Source organism: Bos mutus, chromosome 8, assembly GCF_027580195.1.
Source record: "Bos mutus isolate GX-2022 chromosome 8, NWIPB_WYAK_1.1, whole genome shotgun sequence".
NCBI lineage: Eukaryota > Metazoa > Chordata > Mammalia > Artiodactyla > Bovidae > Bos > Bos mutus.
Genome location: NC_091624.1, coordinates 49184485 through 49210291, shown reverse-complemented (window position 1 = coordinate 49210291; position 25807 = coordinate 49184485). Strand labels below are relative to the sequence as shown.

Here is a 25807-nt window from a genome sequence, read left to right as displayed (position 1 = left end):
GTCATCGAGGATTAGGTTTAAATGCTCAAAGATCCTACACACTTGTGTATTTCTCAACAACCACTAATAAAAAAAAAACACCAAGAAACCAGTTCTTTAGTGTTTTAACACAGGCTTACAAAGTCTTAATTTACAAATGTAAGCATACAACTAGGCTTTATCAAAGAGCAATGTGTTTATTTCACTTAAATTCTTAAAAATATTTTTTTGCCAGTTGTCACAATGTCCTAATGTAAAAAAGTGTCTTTGAAAAGAAAAGCATGAAAAAACAGACCCAAAATGTTAAGATTTTATTTACAAAGCTTCTTTGTTGTACAGAAAGTAAAAATGCTGTTACAATCTTGGTGTAACTGGTAGCCACGGACAGTTGACTCACCAATCACAGCTATCCACGCTACAGCAAGTCTTACACAAAAACCTAACAAACGCTTACAATTTTGTTGGGGTGAAGTCCCCAAGCTTGGTGGTGGATTTCCAAGAGGGACTAAATGGAGAAAGGTGGAATGTCACAGGAACTATTCTTTGGCTCTTTGGGTGGGTGGGTGTCCTGGGGTTTGTATCACAGCTACCTTTTTTTTTTTCCTTTAAAAAAAAAAAAAAAAGCTACCAAATCCATGTCAGCAGTCCAACCAATACTGAACAGTTCTTTTTTTTGCAGGTTATTGGGGTCTTATTAATCATCTTCTCCTTCATCATCTGTTTCTCTCTTCCTCTTTTCACCTTTCCCGCTTTCTTCCTCTTCTGTATGAGAAAAAAATTCACTTTGAGACATTTGGAAAGGCATATGTATAGTGTGCCTAACTGCTGCAAATGGAAGCAACAACAATGAATTTAATGGTTAGCAGATGAGCTCCTTAAGCCTATTTTCTCACTAGTAAAATGGGGCCAACGGCATTGACTCCATAGGGTTATTCTGAGGACTAAGTGAACCAGTGCAAAGTACTTAGCCTAGAATATGGCAAGACTCAAACTGTAGTTCATATTCACTTTTAAGTGATTTCTTAGACTCCAGGTATTTGAGACACAGAGACTTTCATATTGTTCTGTCTTTTCAACTAGTAAACTCATGATTACTTTTATGAAGTTAACTAAATCTGCACTGTGTTTTAAAAATCTCCCTGGAGGCAGAGACCAGGCACTGATCACTGCTATATCCAAAGTAAATTTAGTTCTGAAACAGGCACAGAGCGAAGATGCTGCTGGAAAAGTATAAACTCACAGAAAGCACAGCAAACAATCCAGCGCTCTGAAACTTACACGTGTTAAAATCTACTTTTTAACAAACAAGGGTTTCTTTGGTTTTAATTGTGGTAGGGAAAGGAAAACTGGAACGGTGCTATTTATCTATCCTGCAAAGATTACACTCCAGTTATTCTGAACATAGGCATCTCATGCCTAACAGTAACACAAATGATGGGGTCTAAAAACACAACATGCGGGGAGTGAGGCCAGGGCCTCCTTCCCTCACACAGGCATTACACATCCCCCTGCTGTAGAGCAGGGGATGAGCCACACACACACACACAAACAGGCCTTTTATCCGTGCCTCTGAAGACCACTAGGGCCAAAGGTATTTTATTTTCTTCTCCATGATTTCAAATTCTGTATTAATGAACACTTCCCTTGATCTTTAACTGAGGGGGACCAAAGCGCATGCCTTAACCCACCTTCATCTTCATCTTCGTCTTCATCCTCATCTTCATCATCTTCATCAACTTCTCCATCATGTCCAAATTCTTCTTCCTAAAAATGTTAAACAGCATACCATTATTAGATTAATTCTGCCCAGCTAAGAAGTACAAAGAAAAATAAGAATTGTCAATAAACTTAACAGTTCATTCAAGGAGAAAACTGTAATGTTACTTTTATCTATTTAAGATACTGAGAGCTGCTGGTTTTTCTTTAATGGGCTTAATTAAAAGTTTTCTTTAAAAACTGCTTTTCAGAAGTATTTGCCAGATGTTTCATTAGTATACAACTTACAATGGATAACTCCAGAATTAATTTTAAAACCTTCAACTTCAAAGCAGGTTTGGACAGAGATTTCTTTTCTTCTCCAGTTGCGGTGCACTGGGTTTCTCACCGAGTGGCTTCTCTTGTGGGGCACGAGCTCCAGAGCCTGTAGGCTTCAGTAGTTATGGCGCAGAGGCTTAGTTGCTCCCAGGTATATGGGATCTTCCCAGACCAGGAACTGAACCCATGTTCTCTGCATTGGCAGGTGGATTCTTAACCACTGGACCACCAGGGAAGTCCCTGGACAAATATTTCTATATCCAACCCCCCACCCCACCTTTTTAAATAAAATGCTTCGTTCAGAAACTTAATTTCATTAGCTACCTACAAGATTATACAAATGCTCAGTCTTATATTTGTACTATAAAAGAACTTTTTTTTTTTTTTTAATGACTTCTAATTTTCTTGGCCTGTTTTTACAAATCCCCATTAGGATTAAAGTCACTCCTTTCTCCTATCCTTCTATGGTTAGAAGGATAGCTATGGCTTCTTCTTCAGCTCCTCAGAGATTCTATTATTACTACGTGTCCCATAAATTAGACCCCCTTCTCTGCTCCTTCAGAGTATGACCACATTTTTACTCAACTTTGCATCCTTAACTGTTTATCACAGAAGGTACGTAATGTACTTATTTCATTAAGCTGGATATACAAGAAATTTAGACTTGGTAAAGATACCTTTCATTTCAATACAACAAAAGGAAGGACATCTCATCAGTTCTCAATGTTCCCAGCTTTCTCACCCTAACGAATGAATACTCAACTTGTTACTGCCTCCCAAAGTTAAAGGGTCAAAACATACTCTGCAGAGCCAAGCAATGTCTAGTTTAGCATTCATAAGCATTCCATTTAGTATTAATACTTACTAAAAGGGGGACAAAAGCTAAATTAGTCAGACCACTATTAGTCTATTTACAAGTATACTAATTTCTTCAGAAGACTTTTCTTTTTCAAACAATCCACACTTTAATTACAAGAGGGAAGCAGGGCAGCCAGGAGGTGCACTGACCTCCCCACTGACTTCATCTTCATCCTCCTCCCCTTCTACATCTTCGTCTTCATCGTCATCCTCTTCATCATCAAACTCTTCTTCCTCACCATCTTCATCCTCCTCCTTATCCTCATCTTCTCCTTCTGAAAACAGTCCAAAAGGAACACATCAAACACCCTGTGTGTCTCATAAGGTATACCTACTGAGGTGGCAGGGAGCTTCGGGTTGGCCCATGGACAAATGCTGGGCCACACCGATATCAGGGAAAAAACCATGAACCACAGTCACCTCCCTTCCTCAAAAGCTGCTAAGGCTCAGTTCTTCTGACCTGAGATAAATAAAATCCAGAGGCCAGGAGTCCTATGTACATTATAATACTTACTGATGAAATGATACAGTGTCTAGAATTTGCTTCAAAATAAGGAAGGGGAGAAGTGGGTAGGAGTGCATGTGTATAAAATAAGATGAGGTATGAGCCAATCACAGCTGAAACTCAGTAATGGGAACCTAATAGTTTTACTGTTATTTCTACCTTTGTCTATGTCTCAAATTCTCCATAGTACAAAGTCACAAAACCCCCAAACAACCAAAATACCCTCACCAACCTCCTTCTCTGGCGTTAACCCGTTTCACCACAAACCAGCTGTGCAAATCAGGAACCTGGAGAACACCCGTAACAACTCCACGACGGGGACAGTGGTGGTGGCCAGGCACCTGTGTCCTGTATCTTTACCGCATTTGGTGCAGGCCCCTAGTCAAGCAGTTCTTACCTCTCCAGGTCCTGGAGCTCACTGTGCTTTCTCCTGCCTCTTCCCTTTCCTTCCTCTATGACTAACACTGGCTCAGCCTTCAAGTCTCAGTTAAACATCACTTCCTCAGGCCAGACCCACAATCTCAGCTCATATGCTCACACACAAGTACCTGGGTCCTTCTCCATTACCACACATTTGCTCACTTATGATTATTTATTTAGTTACGATTACTTAACATTTCTCTTCTTAGTAGACAGTAAGCTCCAAGGGGACAGGAACCATGTTTATTTTTTCTTAAAACTATTTCCTACAGCCTGGCATGCAGGAAACTCTCTAATACTCACCTGACTGATCCTGCTCTTAAGAACTGCCTTTTACTCGTCAGGTTTCTGCACACAAGTGGCTGCTCTACCCATTTAAGGTGAACTTAAATAGATAACCAGACTGATTTGTAAGAGAAACGGACAGCCAGCAGTGAAGGGACTAAGTGAAATGAACATCTGGAACAAGATGAAGCATCCTATTCAGCATCCTATTCACTTTACCATCTAACATCCCATTCTTTGTGCCTTGTCTCAAATCTGCTGCAAAACAAAACTGTAAAATGTTTCCAGAATACTATGCTACTGATTGTAACCAAGGTTCCTGATGGTGTTCTTCACTTTTCTTGATTATTTCTGCCTTATAAACTTCTATCTTTAAAGAGATATCAAAAATAATATTTCAAATATAGTAATACTGCAAATTCCAGCAACATGAGGAATTCTAGGAAAGTAAATTTTCTTCATGCTGACTGATGTGATAACTAATAGCTCTGCTTCCTCTAAGCCTCTCAGGTGAAAAACCTTTATCCTAAGAGTGACTCTTACTAAATAAGTCACTGTGTAAGGAAAGCACAAGCTAAGCAGGATTAGTTTGGGTAGAAAATATATTAAGATTCTTAAAGGTAACAGGATGAAAAAACCTTGATCAAATGTCTAAAGTAAAAAGTATATTCTAATTCCATGTTATAGCCAGAGATTATTTCCTTTATTAAAGAGAAAATGGAATTCAACATACAGTGCTTTCAAATCATTACCTTTTAAAACTCATATATCAATGGAGAAGGCGATGGCACCCCACTCCAGTACTCTTGCCTGGGAAATTCCATGGATGGAGGAGCCTGGTAGGCTGCAGTCCATGGGGTCGCTAAGAGTCGGACACGACTGAGTGACTTCACTTTCACTTTTCACTTTCATGCATTGGAGAAGGAAATGGCCAACCCACTCCAGCGTTCTTGCCTGGAGGATCCCAGGGACCGGGGAGCTTGGTGGGCTGCCGTCTTATGGGGTCGCACAGAGTCGGACATGACTGAGGCGACTTAGCAGCAGCAGCAGCAGCCATATACCAAAGTAGCAAAGATATTTATATTTGAATGTAAAAATCATGTACCAAATACCCACTAAGTGCAAGGGCCTGTGAATAAAGAGATAAGAAGATAATCATAGCAAAGTCAGAACAGACAAGAATGGCAGAGTAACAAGTGCTATGAGAAAGGTAAGCGAGGGAATGCTCGGGCACACACAGGAACTCCAGCATCACAAAATGGTTCCCGGAAGTGCTGACAAAGGTGAGATGGTAAGGATAAATAGGCAGTAGTCAAGAAAGGGGAACTGCTAGGAGAAAGGCAAGAGACTTGAGGCAATGGTCCTTTTAGTAAACCATAAATGACTTCAATGGGTCGGAGCACAGTTTATGAACTCTAGGCTCCAAATTCAAAACTAATTAGCTAATAAACCATTGTCTATTTTGAATCATTTGAAGACTTCAAGGTCCTGGTAGTTTAGTCACTAAGTCATGTCCAACTCTTGCAATACCATGGACTGCAGCCTGCCAGGCTCCTCTGTCCATGGGATTCTCCAGGCAAGAATACTGGACTGGGTTGCCATTTCCTTCTCCAGGGGATCTTCCCGACCCAGAGATCAAACCTGGATCTCCTGCATTGCAGGCAGATTCAACGTCCTAAGAACCCCAAATTTAACAGAAGGCCTACGTGCATGGATTATTTTTCTTGATAGCAAGGGCATTCAGTGCCCACTCACCTTCATCATCCTCTTCTTCATCCACACCATCCACCTCGGCATCTGAATCTGGGGCTTCACGATCCTCTCGGTCATAGCCATCCAGATAGGTCAGCTGGGGCAGGAGCTTGAAGACACTCTCTCGGTAGTCATTCAGGTTAGTAACCTCACAGTTAAACAGATCCAGGCTCTTCAGACATTCCAACTTTTTCTGAAGAAAAGGATCAAGAAACATACCTCCTAAACCAAAGGAACATAAGCAACAAAAACCATCTCCTAAAATGGTAAAATTCTAGGCTCTGAATTCAATAAGCTACTACCTATTCAGCCTTGTACATAGGAAAACATCTCAAGTCCATCGCAATCTTTATGACTGGTCACTAGATTTTTAACTAGTCTTTCCCTTCTACCTCTATCCTCTCAGAGAACTGTTTCCTTTTGGCACTATGAATGAATAATCTTAAGAAATATGAATTTTAAATATTAAAGGTGGATCTTTTTACAGTATGAGACAAATCAGAGACTTGAGTAATCAAATGACCAATAAGACCATGCTGGGTTATCAAGCAATCAGTGCTTTTGGGGTGGTAGGAAAATAGGGGAAACATTTTTTTCAGTCATATCAATTCAGTCAGCATCAAGGTCCTTGACATTTCTACTTAGGGACACAGATGCGAAACACTTGAGAATGGAACAAAGTAAAGTACAAGGTGTGGGGATATAAGTATTTTCTGGAAGACAGGAGTCAATGCAAGCTGGGGTAAAACAAGGGGAACTCAGGGTTGAAACTTCGAAAGTAAAAGAGACTTTACACTCTTTTCTTCTTTTTTAGTTTTGGGGGCAAAGACTGATGCTATTACCAGACCTTCCTGATACAAAATTCTTCTGATTTTACCATACCTTAAAGTTTTGTTGCAATACTTCATTTGTTTGAAACCTGTTTCATTATCTAAAATAGTTAAGATCTAAAAACTTGGCCCAAGAAGTTTTCTGAGCAGCCAAACTGATAGGAAAATATCTGTGTATTCTACTCAGATCATTTATTACCTCAGTGTACTAGTATTTCAATACCAGGTCTATTAAGTTTTGATTAAGGGTGAATTAAGAGATCGGGAGGGCAGAGGTAGTATTACAGGCAAGTAAGCAGATAGCAACAGAAAGTGACAACAGACCCTCCCAGGGAGGAAACGAGGGAGCAAATGATAAAGAGTGAACACAAAATGTAAACGGCTATGTGGCTCGGTGCCTTTTAAAATAGGGAGTGGGGGTGGGGAACACGGATATATGGATTCATAAACTTAACTTTTCAATGGTTCTGAGTCAATACAAAAAGGTTGGCATTCTCTAAATATTACTAAGAGGATCTTTTTATGAAGTAAGTTGCAAAAAAATAAATGCTGTTTAAAGACTGATGCTTTACAGGGAAATCTACTTCAACGTTCACAGGCACCTGGGAAGATACAGAAATGAAACAAAACTCTGTCTTCAGGACTTGAAGTATCTGGGTAATTGCTGGGAGTTACAAAATGACTTAAAAATCTTTGCTCTAAAGCCGACCTTGGCAAATGACAGTTGGCTGACCCACTCTGGCCTGCTTCTTGTGTTTGTAAACTAAGTTTTACTGGAACACAGCCATGCTCACTTGTTTATGTATTACGTATGGCTTCTTTTGTGCTACAATGGCAAAGTGGAGAAGCTGTGACACTATATGGCCTACAAAGCCTAGAAGATCTACTACCTGGTCCTGTAGAGGCAAGGGTTGCTGACCCCTGCACCCACAAACCTTCATATTCCTTATCAAAAAGGTTCCCACACTGGCTTTATTCTCACTGAACAGCCCTTGAGAACACAGAGCCAGGCAGGGAACACGGAACCAGGTTATTATAGCAACAGGAAAATGTATTCCTCAAAACACCAATGTGCAGTTATCCAAGAGTTTGTGGATCCAATACTGTGCTTATTAAGTTAGTACCTAAAGTCTTAAGAAAGCTGTCCCCAGTCCTGATTGTAGGGAGAATGACTTTTATGTCATGTAGCTTTCAGAATAGGACAGCCCAACCCCGAGAAGTCCAGGTATGACTTCTTGCCAAAGAGGAAAAAAATGCTGAAATACCACACCAGGTAACTGGGGAAACTTTTCTCTTCACAAATATGTTGACACTATACCCCTTAAGATAGAACCATGAGTAAATCTGGTAGCTTTCCCACAGAGGCTCAGTGTAAAATTCTTCGCTCAAAGGAACGAGCCATTTATTGGTCAACATTATTTCCTAGGAATGGATGTGCAAAAATACATACAACTCCTGATCATGCTCAACAGTGCTCCAAACCCGTTTTCTAACTCTTTTGACTAGCCTAGTACACAGGGCCTCCAAGGCTTTCCAGTTTCTGAAACTCTGAATCTATAACATTTTTTGCTACTTCTTCAGAACGGAACCATTATGAATAACTTGGACGTGCCGAACAGTATGCTAGAAAATGAAGTGAAAGCAAATAAACAACAAACCCCAAATAACTGGAGTACTCTAGAACTTTAAAGCGCTAAAACTGTGCTTTAAGACCCCAAATACACTACACACAGATTATTCAGGATCCCAATGTAATATGTAAATACTGCTTAAAAAAAAAAAAAAAAAATCACAACTCTACCATTTCAGAAATTTGGCCTAAAACTAATAGGCTAGCCATAATAAACAGTAAACATTTTATTAACAATAATTTTGCTTGCCTTCTTAGAATTTAGAAGGGCTTTGGGGGATGGTTTGGATGGCCCAGGTCTCTTAAAAAAGGTGTCCAAGGAAGTTTGAATTGATGCCTTCTTTGTCTCTCGATTAATGTCCCTGTAGTAAGCAGAGGCATTCACAATCATTGCATTGACTGTAAGAACTGGGCTCAACGTAGACGGTGTTCAAAATGCATGTGGTTGATGAGGATGAGATGGTGTTTTCCCCACTGAAGAATACTTTCAGAAGTTAAAATGGACCCAACACTTCCCCCCTTCACCTCCTCCTACAGTTTTATTTATCCTAAAGTTATAACTTCAGGAGACCCACCTAGCACCCCCAGGAATTGGAACAGCAAGTTCAGGAGAATAGCAGGAGCTCTGCCTTCCCCAGACAGTCCTGGGTGTGCGGTGCCATGGCTTTGTCACTGGCAGGCCAAGTATGTGACTCTGGACAAGGGATTCAGCTTCCCCTAAGCCTCAGCTTCCTCATGTGTAAAATGAGGGCCATGTTATTTCAATCCATTTTGTAGAAATGTTGAAGATTATTCATGGATAACATACATAAAGCATCCACTACCGTGTATGGCACACAGTACATCTTCCAACAACGGTAAATATTATATAATGATTATTTCTCATATTTCACTGTTTCAGGGGATTAAGACTTTCACTGCCAAAGGGTCCCACTATATAAATCACTTATCAGGTCAGGAACACTCGTGCAAACAATCCCTACGCAACGTTTGTTTCTGCTCTGCCTCTGAATGCTAGGACACTGACAAAAGCTTCTGATGAAACATCAAAGATGACTAAGGTTGCCATGAGAATTAGGCAATGGCCAGTGATCTAGCATGGAAAGGTATGGCCTGGTACTCTGTTCTAGACACAAGGGGTTCCTGTGCTTACAGTTACTGTGAATTGACAGGGCTGTCATTGAACACACAACAAAGGCTTAGTATAGCCCATGGGACCGAAGGGAGACCATCAGAGCTTATTTAGAACTGGAACTCCCAGTTTAGGTCTTTTGGGGTATGGAGTAAATTTATACGTTAAAAAGAGAACAGGTTCCAAGGGCAGTAGAAAGAATGGCCTTGGACTTGAATTCCTGCTCACCATTTATTCTAAAGCTGCTGTGTAATTAAACTCAGTCTCCTCATTTCTAAAATGACATCCTCTCTTCTCTGCATTACATGAGGATACAATGGGCAAATGTTAACATCTCTGAATAAGGAAAACTGCAATAAAAGTCTGTTTATACACAAGAAATGTTGACTTGGAGGAAAACAACAGTGAAAAAGGAGGAAGGCCAGGTGTCTGAGTGTACCTAATAGAAAAAAAGGGGCAAAACATGGAGTAAAGGTGAGCAACAGGCTCCCAACATTTATGAGAAATGAGCTAAATGCACTCCACTTAACGAAACATAAAAACAAGGGTCTTGGTAAACAGTGATTAAATTTACACTGGAATACAGCCTCAATTACTTATTAGGAGAGAAAAAAACTATTAGTTCCAGCAGGAAATCTTCATTAAAGGAAGTCATAATTTAACTCCTATCTTCCCTTGAAATATCAATATTCTATGCAAATGATAAGAAGTTCAAGTATTTTAATATATTGTCATGTCAGAAAAGATAAGAGACAGCAGAAGGATGCCTTTTCCTCTTGAGTTCTGCTCTGCTGGATCCTGAAAGACAGCTCCTATCTCCTGACTAGCCCCTCTCCCAATTAATGTCTGCAAGTTAAGTCCAATGGAAATACTGACTTTATGTAAAACAGAAAAAAGGAAAGCTGCCACAGGCTTCCTTGGGTGATATGAAAAAAGTCAGTTTCATCAGTCTCATTAAAATTGAATTCTACGTCTGTGAACAGAATGTCATGTTTAGGGGAAAAAGTCAAGTTAACAATCTCGAAATCATAGGAATTTCCAGGTGGCATCAAAAGAAGAGAGTCTGTGGGGCTATCCCACCCACCATTAACTGGGAAGAAAACAGAACTAGTGAGAAAGGAAGGAGCCCAAGTATCTGAGAGTACCTATAACAGGGGGGAAAAAGGGGGCAAAATTCATGGAGCAAAGGAGAGCAACAGGCCCCCAACGTTGCTTCATAAGCTCTTTTCTGGTCACTACAACTTCCACTTAACTAGACCCCCATCAGCACAGCTTCCCAACTTACAAAGTAAGTACATTACCTTATTTTATTCTCAGAACTCCTAAGTGAGATAAGTAAGGCAGGGATCACTATCCTTCCTGTTTCATAAGGGAGGAAACTGAGGCCCAGAGAGAAGAAGCAACTTGCCCAAGGTCACACAACAAAGTCTATAACCCAACTGGCACTTAAATGTAACTTTCCATAGTTAATCCCAGCATGTAAGAGGAGGAGAATTTGGGGGTTCCCATGCAAAGAGTGAGCCAGCTGGAGCTCAAAATTGTGAATCAGAAGACCTAAAACTCACTGGAGCTGCCTTTGGCCTGTTCCATCAAATCAGATGCCCAACCCAATATAGACAGCCATTTCTATAAAAGTATAGAATAGCCTGGCCAGTCTGGGGAAAATTTTTTAAGATAAATGTTTAAGGCTATAGTCAGTATATGACATTTAAAAAGAACAAAAAAGAAAAGACTTCCCCTTTGAAGTTAGCGGCCACCATAAACAGGGAGGGAGAGCAAACTCACAGGAACACGTGTAACTAAAGGTTCTGGTCTTTTACTCTGGACTCCTTTTATACAAAGTATTATTAAAAAACCACCACCTTCTCAGTTATTATTTCCAGTTATTTCCCTCACAATAAAGAAATATGAAAATGAAAATGACCAAATAAGTCCTGGTTTCCAAATTCTCAATTACTTACCAAAGGTTCCAGGGTGCTGATATCTTTCAGTTTATTTCCACTTAAGTTTAGATGTGTAAGATTTGGAAGTTTTTCTGCTAACATATCCAGACCTCCACAGATTCTATTATCACTGAGCTCAAGCTGTTAAGAGAAAATGCACACAGCACACAAACACACAGAGAAACAGGTATCATTAAAGTGTTAGAAATAACAAATACAGCTCTCACACACTTACCAATGACCTCTTTTTTATTAGGGCATGTATGTTCATTTTGTTTGATTAAACCCAAATTATAGATCCTAGGAACACTTCAGGGAAGGAGAGATGTGTAAGGATGAGAGAGTTGCATTTTCTTAATCAGCTGCCAATTTTAACAGTTTGGCCCCTAACATCAGTGATTACATTTTCTAACCTAAGAAGTGGGTCAAAACAAATTAGAATTCTTTGAGAAGCTGCCATACGCTATATGTGCCAGGAAAGGTAAGTGCATTCTAAGCAGCTATTCTGTGTGTCAAGCAAAATTTGTGATGCCCACTTGAAACCTAATCTGTTTCTGCTCAGTGCTGACTTGCCATGGGGTTCTACATCTGGAAGCCACCAGGGAATGCTGCCCTGAAGGCTACAGGAATGGTACAAGTCCTTAAAGAAGTTCCATGACTTCAAGCAAGGGAATGGGGCAATAGCTTCAGGGCTGGGGAAACCAGTTCCCCAGAGGACACTTCTTACACGAATCTATCACTAGCCTTTACAAGAATTCTAATTTCTTTGCTGCAGGTCAAGTTGAGTGGTAAGTGGTATGCCAATGAAGGAATGAGCCTTCACCAAGGAATATTACAGTGAAAGGAATTGGAGCCTGAAAAAGTAAAGACCGTTGAGAGCATCTAATTCAAACTCTTTATTTCGCAGATGAGAGAACTGAGGCCAGACAGCTGGTTTCAATTCTACTTTAACTGCCAGCAACAACAATGGTAACTGTATCTAATCCTGACATAGTACTTAAGTGTTAAGTACCCAAGTACTTACGGCATTGCTTGAAGAACTAGAAATCCATGAACTCATTTGATCTCACAATCACCCTATGGGTAAGTAGAATTATTACCCCCATTTACAGATGAGGAAAATGAACCAAGAATAGACTATGCAACATGCCCAAGATCACACAGCTGTTACAGTGGTGAGCCTATGATTTGCACAGGGAGCCTAGCTTCAGTGCTCCTCCCTATGCTAGGCACCTAGAACAGAATAAAAATTTATGTAATCTAGTCTGACATGCAATGAAATGAAGTACACGATGCAGAGCAGAACTCTTAAAAATTTAAATATTCACCGAAAGAAAGAGTTTAAAAGAGAAGAAGCCTGTTTAGGTGTTTTTAAGCATTTCAGAAGAGAAAAATACAACATTTCAATACATTTTTCCCCCCTTCTCATGGGCAGTCCAGTAAAATACCTAAAATTTCTCTTGGTTGGTTACAATATCGACATATATAATATTCACAACCTTTCAACATGAGTATCTTAGGGAGGAGAGATAACAAGGCAATCTGCCAAAACATTCAGTGGCATATTTATTTTGAAATGAAATCAATGTGTAATTTAGGAAACGCGTGACATTTCTTTCAGAACCTGCTTCTTGTGACTTTCTGAATAAGTATGACAGTACAGAGACCACAGTAATTCAGGAAAATGTACCAGGGTGCTAGGAAAGCAGAAGAGAACACAAAACACACAGTAGGGACCTGCCAGTATCAAGTTTATGTAGATACAGGCTAAAATGCCATCAGTTACGGAGTTTCCAATGTCATGATAACCTACATAAGCAAAAATGGATTACACCTGAACCTCTAAAGTAGATACCTAACAGAAAAAAGAAAAGAAATTTACAAATTTAAATATAACAGAATTCTTTTTAATAGCAGAGTTGCCCTGAAACTCATGAGGACTGCCTGAGCATTTAGAACACATAGCGCTTCTGGATTTTAATTCATGTATTTAACCAAAAAACAAGTCCCTCTCAAGATTCAAGCAAGCAAATAGGAACAGCCTACCTATCTGTTGCCTAAATTTCATTTCAGTTTTCTATGTGTATCTTTCTTAGATGAAGCTTCAACTTAAACTCCCTAATAAAGAGATTAGGTAAACAGTGGAGAATTCTGCAACACTGCCAAGACCACACACATTTTTATATGTAATGGAAAAGGCAGTGGGTTAGCAAATAAGAGCTATGGTTCTAGTTTTGGCTCTAGTACTAAACCACTTCTGTGGGTGGCTTTAGGCAAATTACTGTACCTGTCTGGGTCTACTGCTGGGTATGTGCCTATAAACAAGGCTAGAAGATCTTAAGTTTCTTTCAGTTCTGGCAGAGGCTTTGTGACAGGTTAACGTGCCAAGACACAAAAAACATTTTTCTTGAGAATTTTTTTTTCTTGGTGCGTGGCAGGGATGGGTGTGTGTGTCTGTTTGGGGGGGGGGGGTGGGGGTGGACAGTGTTAGAGAGGATAGCGATTGGTTTATAATTAGACCAATAAAGCCCTAACAATGGACCATTAACTAGCCAAGGGAAATACAGCAGTTTTGTTTGAATGAATTCTCAGTCAGTCACAACACATTTTAAACTCCCTAGTCATTAAGAATTACATAATGGATTTGAAATATCATAGGCTACAAATCTGAAAGGTCTATACTTAAATCCTCCCTTAATCAACATTAAACATGAAAAGCAGGAGGAACCCATGATTCCTAAACCAGAGCATACTAAGAACAAAATGTAGCTACATTACAGCAACAAATCCTTAACAATTATTGAGTACTAAATTATTCATCATAACTATTTATTGAGCATCCAACATGTATTATTTCCAAACATCATAGCAATTCCGCAAGATCAGGTGGTATCACCAGTTTACGGGTGAGGAAACTGAGTCTTAGATTACATAACCTGAGAAAGATTCACCCATCAGGGAAATGACAGAGCTGGATGGAACGCTGAGTTCCAGATCTGCCCAGTTACAAAGGCCATGTGCTCTCTGCTACACTAAATGCTTCCTTACAGATAGAATTGTTTGTTTTTCCCTTCCCCAGAATGGTTCTCTTCTATTGTTAAAAGAAAAACCACTTACCTTTTTCAATTTAGGTAGTTTGGGAAGATTTGAAACTGAAATCAAGCCTACATTTATTAAACTGAGGAACTCTAAGTTCACAAATTCAGCTGTTAAGCCCTCAATTTTTCCATCATTTGATTTGCAGTTGTCCAGGACAAGTTCTCGAACCTGTAGGTGACAAAGCAGGGAAGAAAAGCTTTCAGAAACATACAGAAAACAAAGAACAATGCAAAACCTCCAACCATAAATACCCAACAAATCACTCACATATAGGGGCAGCCTCTACTTAGACCCAGATCATAGTTATAAATAATGAAAAAAATGATTAAGCCTTTAATAACAATATTCTAATAGATATCAAGGGTGAAATGTCACACCATGGTTACAAATAAAGATTTTAACTCTACTTTCCAGACAGAAACTACAGCTCTTAAGATGTTAAGTGAAGACACAATACCCCCTACCCCTTAGTCCTTTTCCCAAGTCTGTTCCAAGAGGCGCTTTAACTACAAGTGCAGGAGAAGATACCCACCCCTCTTCTAGGCCCATCCCACCCATAAACTCCTCTAGGCCACAAGGCCCAGGAGACTGACACAAGAGAAGAAAACTTCACTTTTCCAGCAAGGTCACTAAGAGATTGTGGCTACAGGTTTCTGGACTAACACACTTCTACCTCTGGTCTCCTTAATCCTTACTAAGATTATCTTGACACTAGGAAAAGACCAAGATGCAAGAGCTCTTAATTCAAAACCAAGATCATTTTGTTTTATATGTAAAAAAGCTATTTCTAGGGAAGAGAACAGTTAGCTATTATATTCCTTTTTCAGGCCACAAAATCTCCTCGTTTAGAGTTCCTGAAATTCAGAATTCAAACCCATCCAAGAGTATCACGTGTGAAAATTCTGAATACTGATGATTTAATAAAGTCTACTGTGTAAATATCTACCATGCTAATCTCTATTGCCATTCTTGCTCTGTGGTTGACTGACACTTCCCAGTTTTAAACACGTTTTGATAAATTTACACGGATGCAAATAAGTTTTAACTGCCAAAGGCATTCTTGCAGTAAACCTAACACATTTAATGGCATTAATGAGTAATCAAACATGTATGAGATGCTGATAGCTCTAAAATGAAAATAGGAGTTAGTATCTTTATCCTCCCATATAAAATCCAAAGATACTACTCTAGTAATTGCTAACATTTATGGAGAATTAACTCATTACTCTTTTTACCACCATACCGCCCCCCACAATTACAGAGAAGGAAACAGATTTAAGAGTCAGGGATACCCACACCACCACAACTTCTCACTCGCTACTACTCTACTTCCTCTTCAGAAGTCTTGCTCTCAGGATGCACACAGGCCCATTACATCTTTTTGTTTCTTTCTTCCCTTCCTTCCACTTTTCTCTTTATGGACAGTCTTCCGTCTTCTGATAAAAATTAGCCTATCTGAAAACTTAAGGTAAACTGAGGAGAGCTAGGCACCAGAGACAGATGCTTAGGGTCAATTTCTTTTTTTTTTTTTTTTAGGGTCAATTTCTAGCCCTGCCATTTACAACCTCTGTGACCTTAGGCAAGTCACTTAACCTATCCGTGCCTCAGTTTCCTCAAGGTGAAGTAGAACTGTTGTAGAAAGTAGTGCTTTAGCCACAGTGAAAGCTGAGAAAATAACCTCTGGGAAAAGGTGTAGGAGAATGACAAGGACCTTTGTGGTTTACTTTATTCCTGTCTGTACTAAATCTTCTACAAACATGTCTCTCTTTTGCATTAAAAAAAGGAAAACCAACAAATCATTAAAAAAAAAAAAAGGTCAACTGTAACTACCCACCAACCTAAGCAATATACTGCAATATAACTAAATATTTCCACTTGATTTGGGGGTTTTCTATGACTATATCTGACAGAGAATCCAAAAATGTTATACAGAATGACACCAATATGCCAAAAGCCAAATAAGGAGGAATTTAGATGGCCATTTTGCCTCCCAGCTCATGGGTGAAATCACCTCTTGGACATTTTTCTCAACTGGTAAAATTCCGCTTTAATTAGAGTCAAAGAGAACAAGTCTGCTGAAGCAAACAGCAGAATAGGAATCAAGAAAAAGAAACTGGTAGGGAAAAAAAGATGTTAAAGTGGTCCAAATCTGCAAACCAAACTGCTGGGTCTGAAAGAAGATGGAGAGTAATTAAGGTTCTGGTTTAAAGAAATGGGAACTATGCAACTGGATGGAAATAGGAAGGAACAGCTTTGGGTGCGGGAAGGGGAGCAGGTATGTAATGAATACTACAAAGGATATCAAGTTTAAGGTTCTCATGAAAAGTCCAGGTCAAAGTATCCCCAAGGACTTGGACAGGATAATTTGGAGTTCAAGGTTTAAGTTCTGCATTTGGAAGTCATCAGAGCAGAGACTAGTGGAAGGATGGAATTCCTACGAAGAGAACCAAGGATGGAATCCTGGGGATCCTGCAAAGGAAACTTGAGAAGAATGAGTAGTAGTAGTACCCAAATGTGAAGCATTACTTTCAAACATGTAGAAAGGCTTATAAAATAAGGCATAAGAAGCTACTGGGGCAAGGGGGAGGATTAAAAAAATTAGATAATTTGTCCATCAAGGAGAGACATCTCCAGGAGACACTGGGGGATGAATACATAAAATGTTTTCATTTATGTAACCTGTCACACATTCACTTTCTTATATTCTTCTCAGGGAGAGTAAAAGTGACTGTCCTGGGAACTTTTCCATAATCTTATCTAACACTTTTACAATGAGATTATTGATCTATTAAAAAAAATTAAGGTTAAAAAGAGTCAGTGCTAGATTTTAAATTTCATCAAGCATCACGATGGCAGGGTCATGCCTATTTTAGTTACCATTATATTCTGGGAGTTGGTGATGGACAGGGAGGCCTGGCGTGCTGTGGTTCATGGAATCGCAAAGAGTCAGACACAACTGAGCAACTGAACTGGATATTCCAATGTGAGAAAGAGCATTTACAACAGTCAAACACAGAAAAACTGGCATAGGAACTTGTGTCAGGATTGTAGGGGACTGAGGAAAGGATGAAGCAGGAAACCTGGATATAGAAAGAAACTACTTTCTGATGATAGGCATAATCACATGCAAAGCATGTTGCTATTTGTCACTTAATATTTTGGGGTTTTTTTTCAGTCTTTGTATATTTTAAATACAGTAACATGGAACAGTATTACTTAACAACTATACTTTTTAATGTCTAAAGAAATTAAAAGGTATGATGTAAAATAAATTACAATACTCCCTAATGAACATGTTACCCAACTTTCCCTATTATAAATAATGTCATGCTATCTTTTTATGTGAAATTTCTTTTGTAATAAGGATTATCTCCTCACAATCTATTGCTAGGTGAAAAAACAAACATCAGAATCTTTTGAGTTACAAGTTCTTTATCTTAAAATGACAATCAACCTCTCTCAAGCTTTTTCTGTTACCTTTTGTGATATATGGAAATTCTAGGTATATGCATATAGTTACCTTTTTCTTGAGCATATTGGTTTTACCCTGAGGAAAAAGCCAAATACCGCAAAAGAAATAATGACAAAAAAGCAGACAAGTCATAAAAAGGTAATCAGTAAACAAACTCATTTGTTTACAACAAATCATAAAAGATACGTATTAAAAATGAGATGTCATTCTACTCTCTCGAGGAGGGAGAAGAGATAGGATAAGAAAAGGAGCTGGTAAGTTTACAAGTGGGGAGTGAGAAGTCAGGGAATACATATCTGAGACCTTTAATTTTCTCCATGAGTAGGAGGAAACAATTTATTGGGGTGAGTACAGGGAAGGGCTGTATGGCTCAGCAGTGAAGTCATGTTCCTGAACTTTTCCAGCAAGGCTAAGGATGTAGTAAAGAAATGTGTTAACCCCAGAACAAAGTACAGAGTCACAGCAAGAAGATGAGCCACAAAAAAGCACACAGCAGAGTGGAAATTACTGCAGAAAGCAGAGACCAAAGGAGGGTTCACTTAGGGCTGTGCCCAAGGATGACAGGCCTGGAAAGCCTGCCATAAGCACCCTTCTAGCCAGCCTAAAGTTCTAAACAGGACTTTGGGGAAAACGTGTCTGTTCTCAGGCATTATGTCAGCAGCATATGAGATTAACTAGGCCTTCCCTTTCCCTGAAGTCCTTCCTGAGTGTGACAGGATCCAGAATACCTTACAAGGGAGGGTGTACAGGATGGGGGACATATGTCGTCACTGCCTCCTGATATAGACCGAGAATAAATGGGAGGTTCGAATCAAGGGAAAACACCCCTAGTTTTCCTCCTTATGTCCCAAACCCTCCCAGGAGGGAATGTTGGCAGGCAATTGTACATCTGTGTGTACCACTTACCACTATTTGATCCAAGGCACAGTTACTTGGTCTTCTGCTTGAAGATACATGACAACTTTGGGGGCCAAGTTCACTCTTCCTCATCCCTTATTTTCCAACTAAATTAGTTCTTTTTCCTCAAACACGAATTTAAGGTAAACACTTAAGAACTAAAAACAAAAATCCAAACTATTTCCTATGCAACTTTTTAGTTTTCTGTAGCTATCAGCAAAGCTGATACTCTAGTTTTCCCATGAAAAATTTGAAATACATGGTAGACAAATTACAGAGATTGGGGCTAGGAGCCACAGAGGAGATCAAGGAATTTTCCTTTCATCTTGTCCACTTGGTCTCATTTCCTATTTCCCTGGCTGGTGGTGGTTTAGTCGATAAGTTGTGTCTGACTCTTGGGAGCCCATGGACTATAACCCTCCAGGCTCCTCTGTCCATGGGATTTCCCAAGCAAGAATACTGGAATGGGTTGCCGATTCCTTCTCCAGGGGATCTTCCTGACCAAGGGATCAAACCCGCATCTCCTGCACTGCAGGCTGGTTCTTTACTGAACAAGCTAACTAGCTACTCTTGGAGTGACCTTCCCCAATTATCAGTTACAACAGTTATAAGAGGGGAAAAAGACAATATGGAGAATTAAAGATCATTAAGTTATCAATTATTTTAGTTAGAAAATAAATGGTTATTATAGTGAGTGAAATAATCCAAACACATGGAAAGTAACTCTTGCCATCCTTGACAATTCCCATCTTTCTGAGTTAACCAACCTTCAGACCTTCCACCCTGCTACTATTTTAAAAGAATGTCTGCTAAATGACAATAGAACATTAGTAGTACTGAAATGTGTTTAAGTGGCAAAACTGCCTGTATGAAGGAAAGAAACACTCATCCTACTGGTGGGGAGGTAAAAAAGAGAACCATTCTAAAAAGCAATTTGGCAGAGATTCACATTACAAAATGTTTGTTACAATACTAATTAAAACAGCAAAAAACTTTCTAACCACCTAATGAGGATGGTTAAATTATGATCTATGCAGACATTAACAATGCAAGACAGATGTTTACTATACTTTAACAAGGTGTTATATTCATTAATAGCAAGATCCAAGTTAGGAAAAAACTTTTCCTGTGGACTATACCAGAATATCTTGGTGGTAGAATGGGTGTTTGTGAGATTCCTGTTTTTTTTTTTTTTTAAGTTTTTTAAATCTATATCTATTTTTTTTAGCTTATCTGTATCTAATTTTTCATTCACTGAAGCTGTAAACTAAAGAATACAAGAAATATATATCCTATTTAATACAAGAAAAAGAACCCAATTGGCTGCCATGCAGCAAATCTGAATAAGCCCTTGAGTTTAAAATCATGACACAATAAATGCCAAAAGTTGGGGGAAAGGTTTTTCCTGTGTTATAGATTTTTTTTTTTCCTTCTTTAAAAGGCCACTGCCATGTGGCATGCAGGATCTTAGTTCCCTGACCAGGGTTCAAACCCATGCTCCCTGCATTGGAAGCATGGAGTATTAACCACTGGACCATCATCAGGGAAGTCCCCTCACATTATGTATTTAAAAAAAAATTTTTGTCAGTATCTTGGGACTAAGGAAAAATTATGCTTATTTGTGGAATATGAAATGTCTCAGTTTAGCATACAGGCCACCACACAGACTGTAAACCACGGTAACTGCATGACTTTCTAACTTTGAACAGACTGGAACATCAAGGACAGATGTCCCTAGATTCATTGTTAATGAGGTACTCGTAACAGTGGCATGTCTGGCATAATAGGAAAATGACAGCCTCACATAAAGACATTTTTTCCTCCTATTCTGGAATATATCTAAATTCCAGATCCAGATCCAGACTGTATCAGTATCTCATTACTGCACGTGTCTCTTTCCACATCTGACAGTACCATCAATTTCTGTGGTGTACCTGGTATGTTCTAGTGCTAAACAATTTGCTCTCAATGAAACAACTGACAACACCAATATTTTGTATAAAATAATTCTTACCCTTTGCCTGTATTTTAAAATAGTGATCACTATTCTTTTTGAAGATTACTTTATAATGCCATTTTAAGCCATTTTTCCACTATGAGAACAAACTTCTGATATAAAGAGGTGTTTTGGACTCAGAAAAAACTTAATTATGTACTTCTTTATGAGTCACTCCCTTAGGTAAATAGCACACCTGTTAGTAACAGGTGAAATGGAACCTATTCTCTTGGTCTGTCTTATCTATTTTAAAGAACACAAGAAGATAAAGTGTTACCAGGGCCTTCTTCAAACTTCCAAATAAAAAAATAAAAACAGGATTCATGTTGATGTATGGCAAAACCAATACAATATTGTAATTAGCCTCCAATTAAAATAAAAAATAAATAAAAATAAAAACAAGCCGTACTCACAGAAAAAAAAAGCTCATCTGATCTTCAAACAAAAACACTGAAGATCAAACTCCACTTACCCTCCTCAGTCTTTTATCTCACTCGATGACATCAAGGTCAACCAAGGAATATACTGTTGTGCATTTAAAAGCCTCCTGTCTTATACCAATAGGTTTACAAGAGACAGGATTCTTCCTCTTTTCCCAGATGAAAAGTCTACAGGATCCCAGAGGTCAAGCCCACTCTAACAGCTGGCTCCACAACACATGGAGCCCCCGTGACTAGCTGACTTAGAATCATTTTGTAACTTCTCACTTACCTTAATGATGATGCTTTTGTGCAAAACATTTTTAAATTTAAAAAATTTAAAAACCTAAAGGTTTTTAAAAAACCTAAGCCTTACTCAGTCTCCCTTAAGTCCCTAGGGGAGCCATTCTTACCCCACAATCCTGGTTAGCTCCCAAGACACTCTCCCAAGGCCCCTAACTTGCACAATGCAACAGGCCCCACCCGGTTCTGAGGGCCCCACCCGGTTCTGAGGCTTCAGGAGGGAAGGGGCTGCTCTCTGCCTCGTTCACACTGCTTTTCCTGGCCCTGCCATACTGTTGGCACACAAGTATTTATTTAATAAAACCAGTGGATTACAGTAGGAGAGTTAAGTCCAATAAAGTAGCCAATAGTCACTTGTGGCTTTAGTACCTGATATGTGAACAGTGCAACTGACAGACTAACCTTTTAAGTTAAATAGCCACACGACTTTAGGCTGTTTTTGACAAAAGGGCAAGGCTTAAGTTGATTTCTTGAGAAATTAACACGTGCACATGTATATGTATTTTAAAAAACAGTAGTTATTTCAAATTCAAAAAAATCCATATACAACCAGCCCAGTTGTGTTTCCCAGAAGGAACAACGGTGCTCTTAGCTGAGTATTTTAATAGTGCTTTATGCACATTTGAAGAATTCAAATGTTACATTCTAAGGCACTGTGAAGATTCTTGTGTATTTTCTTTTGGAAAATTTGGCTAAATCAAATAACTCCATATTCTACTGACTTGGAACTACGCAGTAATAATTCAAACGTCTTAAATCAACAACGCCTCAAAATGAGATCACAACTCTGCAAGTTTACGGTGTGAAGAAGCTTAACAGTTCAGGATACTAGCACGTGGCCGAAACAAAATGTCTGACTGATGGACGGAAGGGACGACCGCGGTCAAACCTCAACCTTAAAACTCGGAGGACCGAATCGAGACGCTCACCCCTCGAGGTCCTCCAGGGACGAGTGGGGAGGCCACGAGGTGCCACAACCCCGCACTTCATTTGTAGGGACCTCAGAGATTCAAAACCTCGTGCGCACAAGGGAAGGCCGGGTTGACAAATTTCCACAAGTGGGCAACTTGTTACCCACAACTCTCTGGTTGCACGAAGCGAGCCCATCGCCAGCCCGGGCGAAGATGGAAGGACTCCCCTTGGGCTGCCCCGGGGACAGAGGACGCCACTCACCCGAAAAGGGGGTTTGGCAGAGGTGCGGCCCCCCGGCGAGGGCCGCAGGAAGCTGCTCTAGTTCGCGCGGAGGACCAGGGGAAAAGAAGGACGGTTCTTAAAAGGCCCACCCGCCGCGGCAGGCGAGTGCTGGCCTCGGTCGACAGCCTGTAGCACGTGCGGAGGCAGAGGCCTCCCGGCCCGAGAGCCCAGCCCAAACCCGTCAGTACCCCACTAGACGCCCGACTCGGGCGGAGGCGGCTGCCTGGCGTTGCCCTTTTAAGAAGGGGGGAGGGGACGGCAGTGCGCCCAAGAGATGAGTCGGCGGCCGCCGGAGCGCGCAGCTCCCGCCAGAACGAGCCGAGCCCTGGCGAGGCGGGCGCCAAACAAGCCGCAAACTCGGCCCGGCGAACGGCGGCCCACAGCCACCGCCGGGACAGACGAGCGGGGCCTGGCAGGCCGAGCCAGCATGTTGGCTCACGCGGCGGAGGGAGACGAGTGCTAGCCAACATGGCGCTGTGTCGGCTTGTGGCGCGCCCGGGCTGACGCGAGGAGCCGCCGCCCGCCCACACCGAGGGGCCAGCCTCCCGGGCAGGGGCCCCCGGACTCCGCCGCCGCGACGCGGGGGGAGGGAGAAGCCGTCTACGCCACAACGGCCGGCCCGGCCGAGCGACGCCCGCCTTGGGAGGCCGGGACTGGGGAAGGCCGGGGGGCGAAAGGGGAGCGAAAGAAATGGAGGAGAAAGTTTTATTTTTAGGCTTGAAAAATGGCGGGAACCGCGTCCTTTTTTCAAACTTAGCCCGGGGAGGGGCGGCGGTTGCGCCACCTACGCCGCCCGGACTCGCCCCTCCCCCGCTCCGCGCGCGCCCAGCCGCGCCCGCTCTAGCCCCCTGGCGCCCGAGGGGGCTTCCCGTCCCCCTTAGAGGCGAAGAACCCCCTACTCGCCCTTCGGCCCCTGCCCGAGTCCGGCCGGGGCCAACCGCGAGGCCTGGCCTAAGGAGACCCTCCCCCGCCCCCCACCCCACCCCGAGCCCCTTCCCCCGCCGGCCTGGGGCGCGCGGAGCCCAACATGGCCCGCAGCGGGCCCGGCTCCGGCTAGCCGCGCGGCTCCTCCGCAGGCCCGACCTCCGCCCGGCCGCGCATCCCGGGAGGCTGCAAACATGGCTCCCAGCGTTACACAATCCCCTCCTCCCTCCCTCGCTGCCGGCCACACGCACACGCGCTCCTCAGGGAAAGGACCCCGGCGGGCGAGGAGCTCAAAGTTTGCTTTCCCCTACCCCACTGCCTTCCCCGGACGGCCGCGGGCACCCGCGGGCGCCAAAGAGTTAATCCCCGCGCGCTCGCTCCCCCCTCATCGCCCGCCCGCCTTCCCCGTCCGAGCCCGCGAGCTGCGCTCTTCCCCGCGCCGGGGCCGGCAAACCCGCGGTCCGGGCCCCGCAGGTGGCCACCATTACATGCAAGTCATCGGGGGGAGAGGGCGCCCGAAGGGGGTCTGCTTACAGCTGCCGGGGTCCGGTTCCTCAGCTCCAGGTGGATCCTCCTCTTCATGTCCATGTTTCTCTCTTCCCCCCTCTTCAAACTTAACTTTCCGCGGCGGGGGCGGAGGGGGGAGAGGCGTCCCAGCCTGCGCAGCGAGGGCCGTCGGAAGGGGTCTGCTCGAGGCAGAGGCCGACGGCGCGGTCCTGAGTGGCGGGCGGCGTGCGGGCAGGCGAGCGGAGCCCCCGGAGCCAAGTTACTCGCGGGAGCGGAGAGAAACCATGGAGGGAAAAGGGGGCTGGAGCGCAGCTCTGGTCTCACTACCGCCGCCCCCGGCCGCGGCCCCGCACTGCGCTTAAACCGGCGACGCGGCGCCGGTGGCTGCTCGGCTCGACTCGGCCCCGCGCGGCGCCGCTCGGCTCGGCAGCCGCTGTGCACCAAGGACGGGGCGGGGAAGAGGCGCGGCGGGAGGGGCGGAGGCTGGGGGTGGGAGAGGGAGAAAGGCGCAGCCCCGGGGACTGGAGCGACTTACTCCCGCCCTCCGATCGTACGTGGGGTGGCTGATGTAAGACCCGCCTGGGGGCTTCCCCGCCTGCCGCTGCGTTGAGACCGTGGGGTCCCTCCTCCACGCGTCCGGAGGCAGGTCTCCACCCCCTCGCTTGGACGTCTGCTGGGAGGGCTGGGGGGAGTAAATTACTGCCCGTCTTCGGGGGTCCCTAAGACCAAATTCTTCCTCGAAGACTCGACCAGGCCAGCCCGACACCCGCGAAGGCGGGAAAGGTGTAGAGACCGTGGGACAAGGGCTTTCGGGTTCTCCTTCCGCGCCTCCGCACCGTGTGGGGCCAGCAGGCCGACCCCCGCGTCTCTTTGGGCGGATGGGTCTGAAAGTGCTGCGAAGACCCCAGTCGGCGACAGGAGCGCTGCGGTCCGGTGTTGTACCGCGTGGCACCGGGCGGAGTCGACCTTCGCGGCCGGCGGAGAGCGGGTAGCCCGGGCCGCTTGCCCAAGCCACAGAGGAGCAGAGAGTCCCCCAGTCCTGGAGGATCTCCCTGGGTTTTCTAACATTTAAATATAGGCTAACGAAGGCAGCAATTAGCATTTCTAATGGAGCCTCGGAGTTACAGAGTTTCCCCGAATACTTTTATCTTTAAGGGCACCCCTGTGAGGTGTGTGAATTCTTGATGGGCTCCATTTCGGGGAAGCTTGGCAGGTAGCCTTTGTAATGGGCTGCCTCCAAGAGCTCCCTGAGAGACAGGGTTAGAGCCCTAGGCCGGCTTTGCAGACCTCCAGGAAGTAATGTAAGGTTACATTCCGCTTAAAATAAGTAAACACGTCATTTGTCAGATCAGATACCATCTTAATTCTAGTATAGACGAGGGCCTCCAAGATTGAGAACAACTTATGAACAGAGAAAAGCATAATTCTATGCGTTAACCTCAGTTTTTCTTAATGTTAAGAAAGACTGCACTCTTCCTTTTAACCTAAATTCATTTAGTGGCAAACAAAACTATCAATTTTTAAAACATCAGATGCATTAAAATGCCAAAACAAAAAAAATTTTAGAAGGATTATGGAAAACAAACAAAATTTCCAGTATGTTGTTTCCTAAGTCTTTAAAATGTTAG

At 42.5% G+C, this 25807-nt stretch overlaps 1 protein-coding gene across 2 annotated transcripts; it reads right to left on the bottom strand.

Annotated features, from left to right (window-relative positions):
* Nucleotides 1-277: 277 nt before the first annotated feature.
* On the bottom strand, nucleotides 278-24480 carry ANP32B (acidic nuclear phosphoprotein 32 family member B). 2 transcript variants are annotated; one of them, XM_070375605.1, is made up of 7 exons: nucleotides 24207-24480; nucleotides 14486-14635; nucleotides 11387-11509; nucleotides 5837-6026; nucleotides 3022-3146; nucleotides 1668-1743; nucleotides 278-804 (listed from the first exon to the last, which is right to left on the bottom strand). In XM_070375605.1, exons 1-7 carry the CDS (start codon nucleotides 24258-24260, stop codon nucleotides 674-676), a joined length of 849 nt encoding a protein of 282 aa, XP_070231706.1. In that variant the 5' UTR covers nucleotides 24261-24480; the 3' UTR covers nucleotides 278-673. The 2 variants fall into 2 exon arrangements, with proteins under 2 accessions (XP_070231706.1, XP_070231705.1); XM_070375604.1 differs by having other exon boundaries at nucleotides 278-741; nucleotides 24207-24473.
* Nucleotides 24481-25807: the final 1327 nt, after the last annotated feature.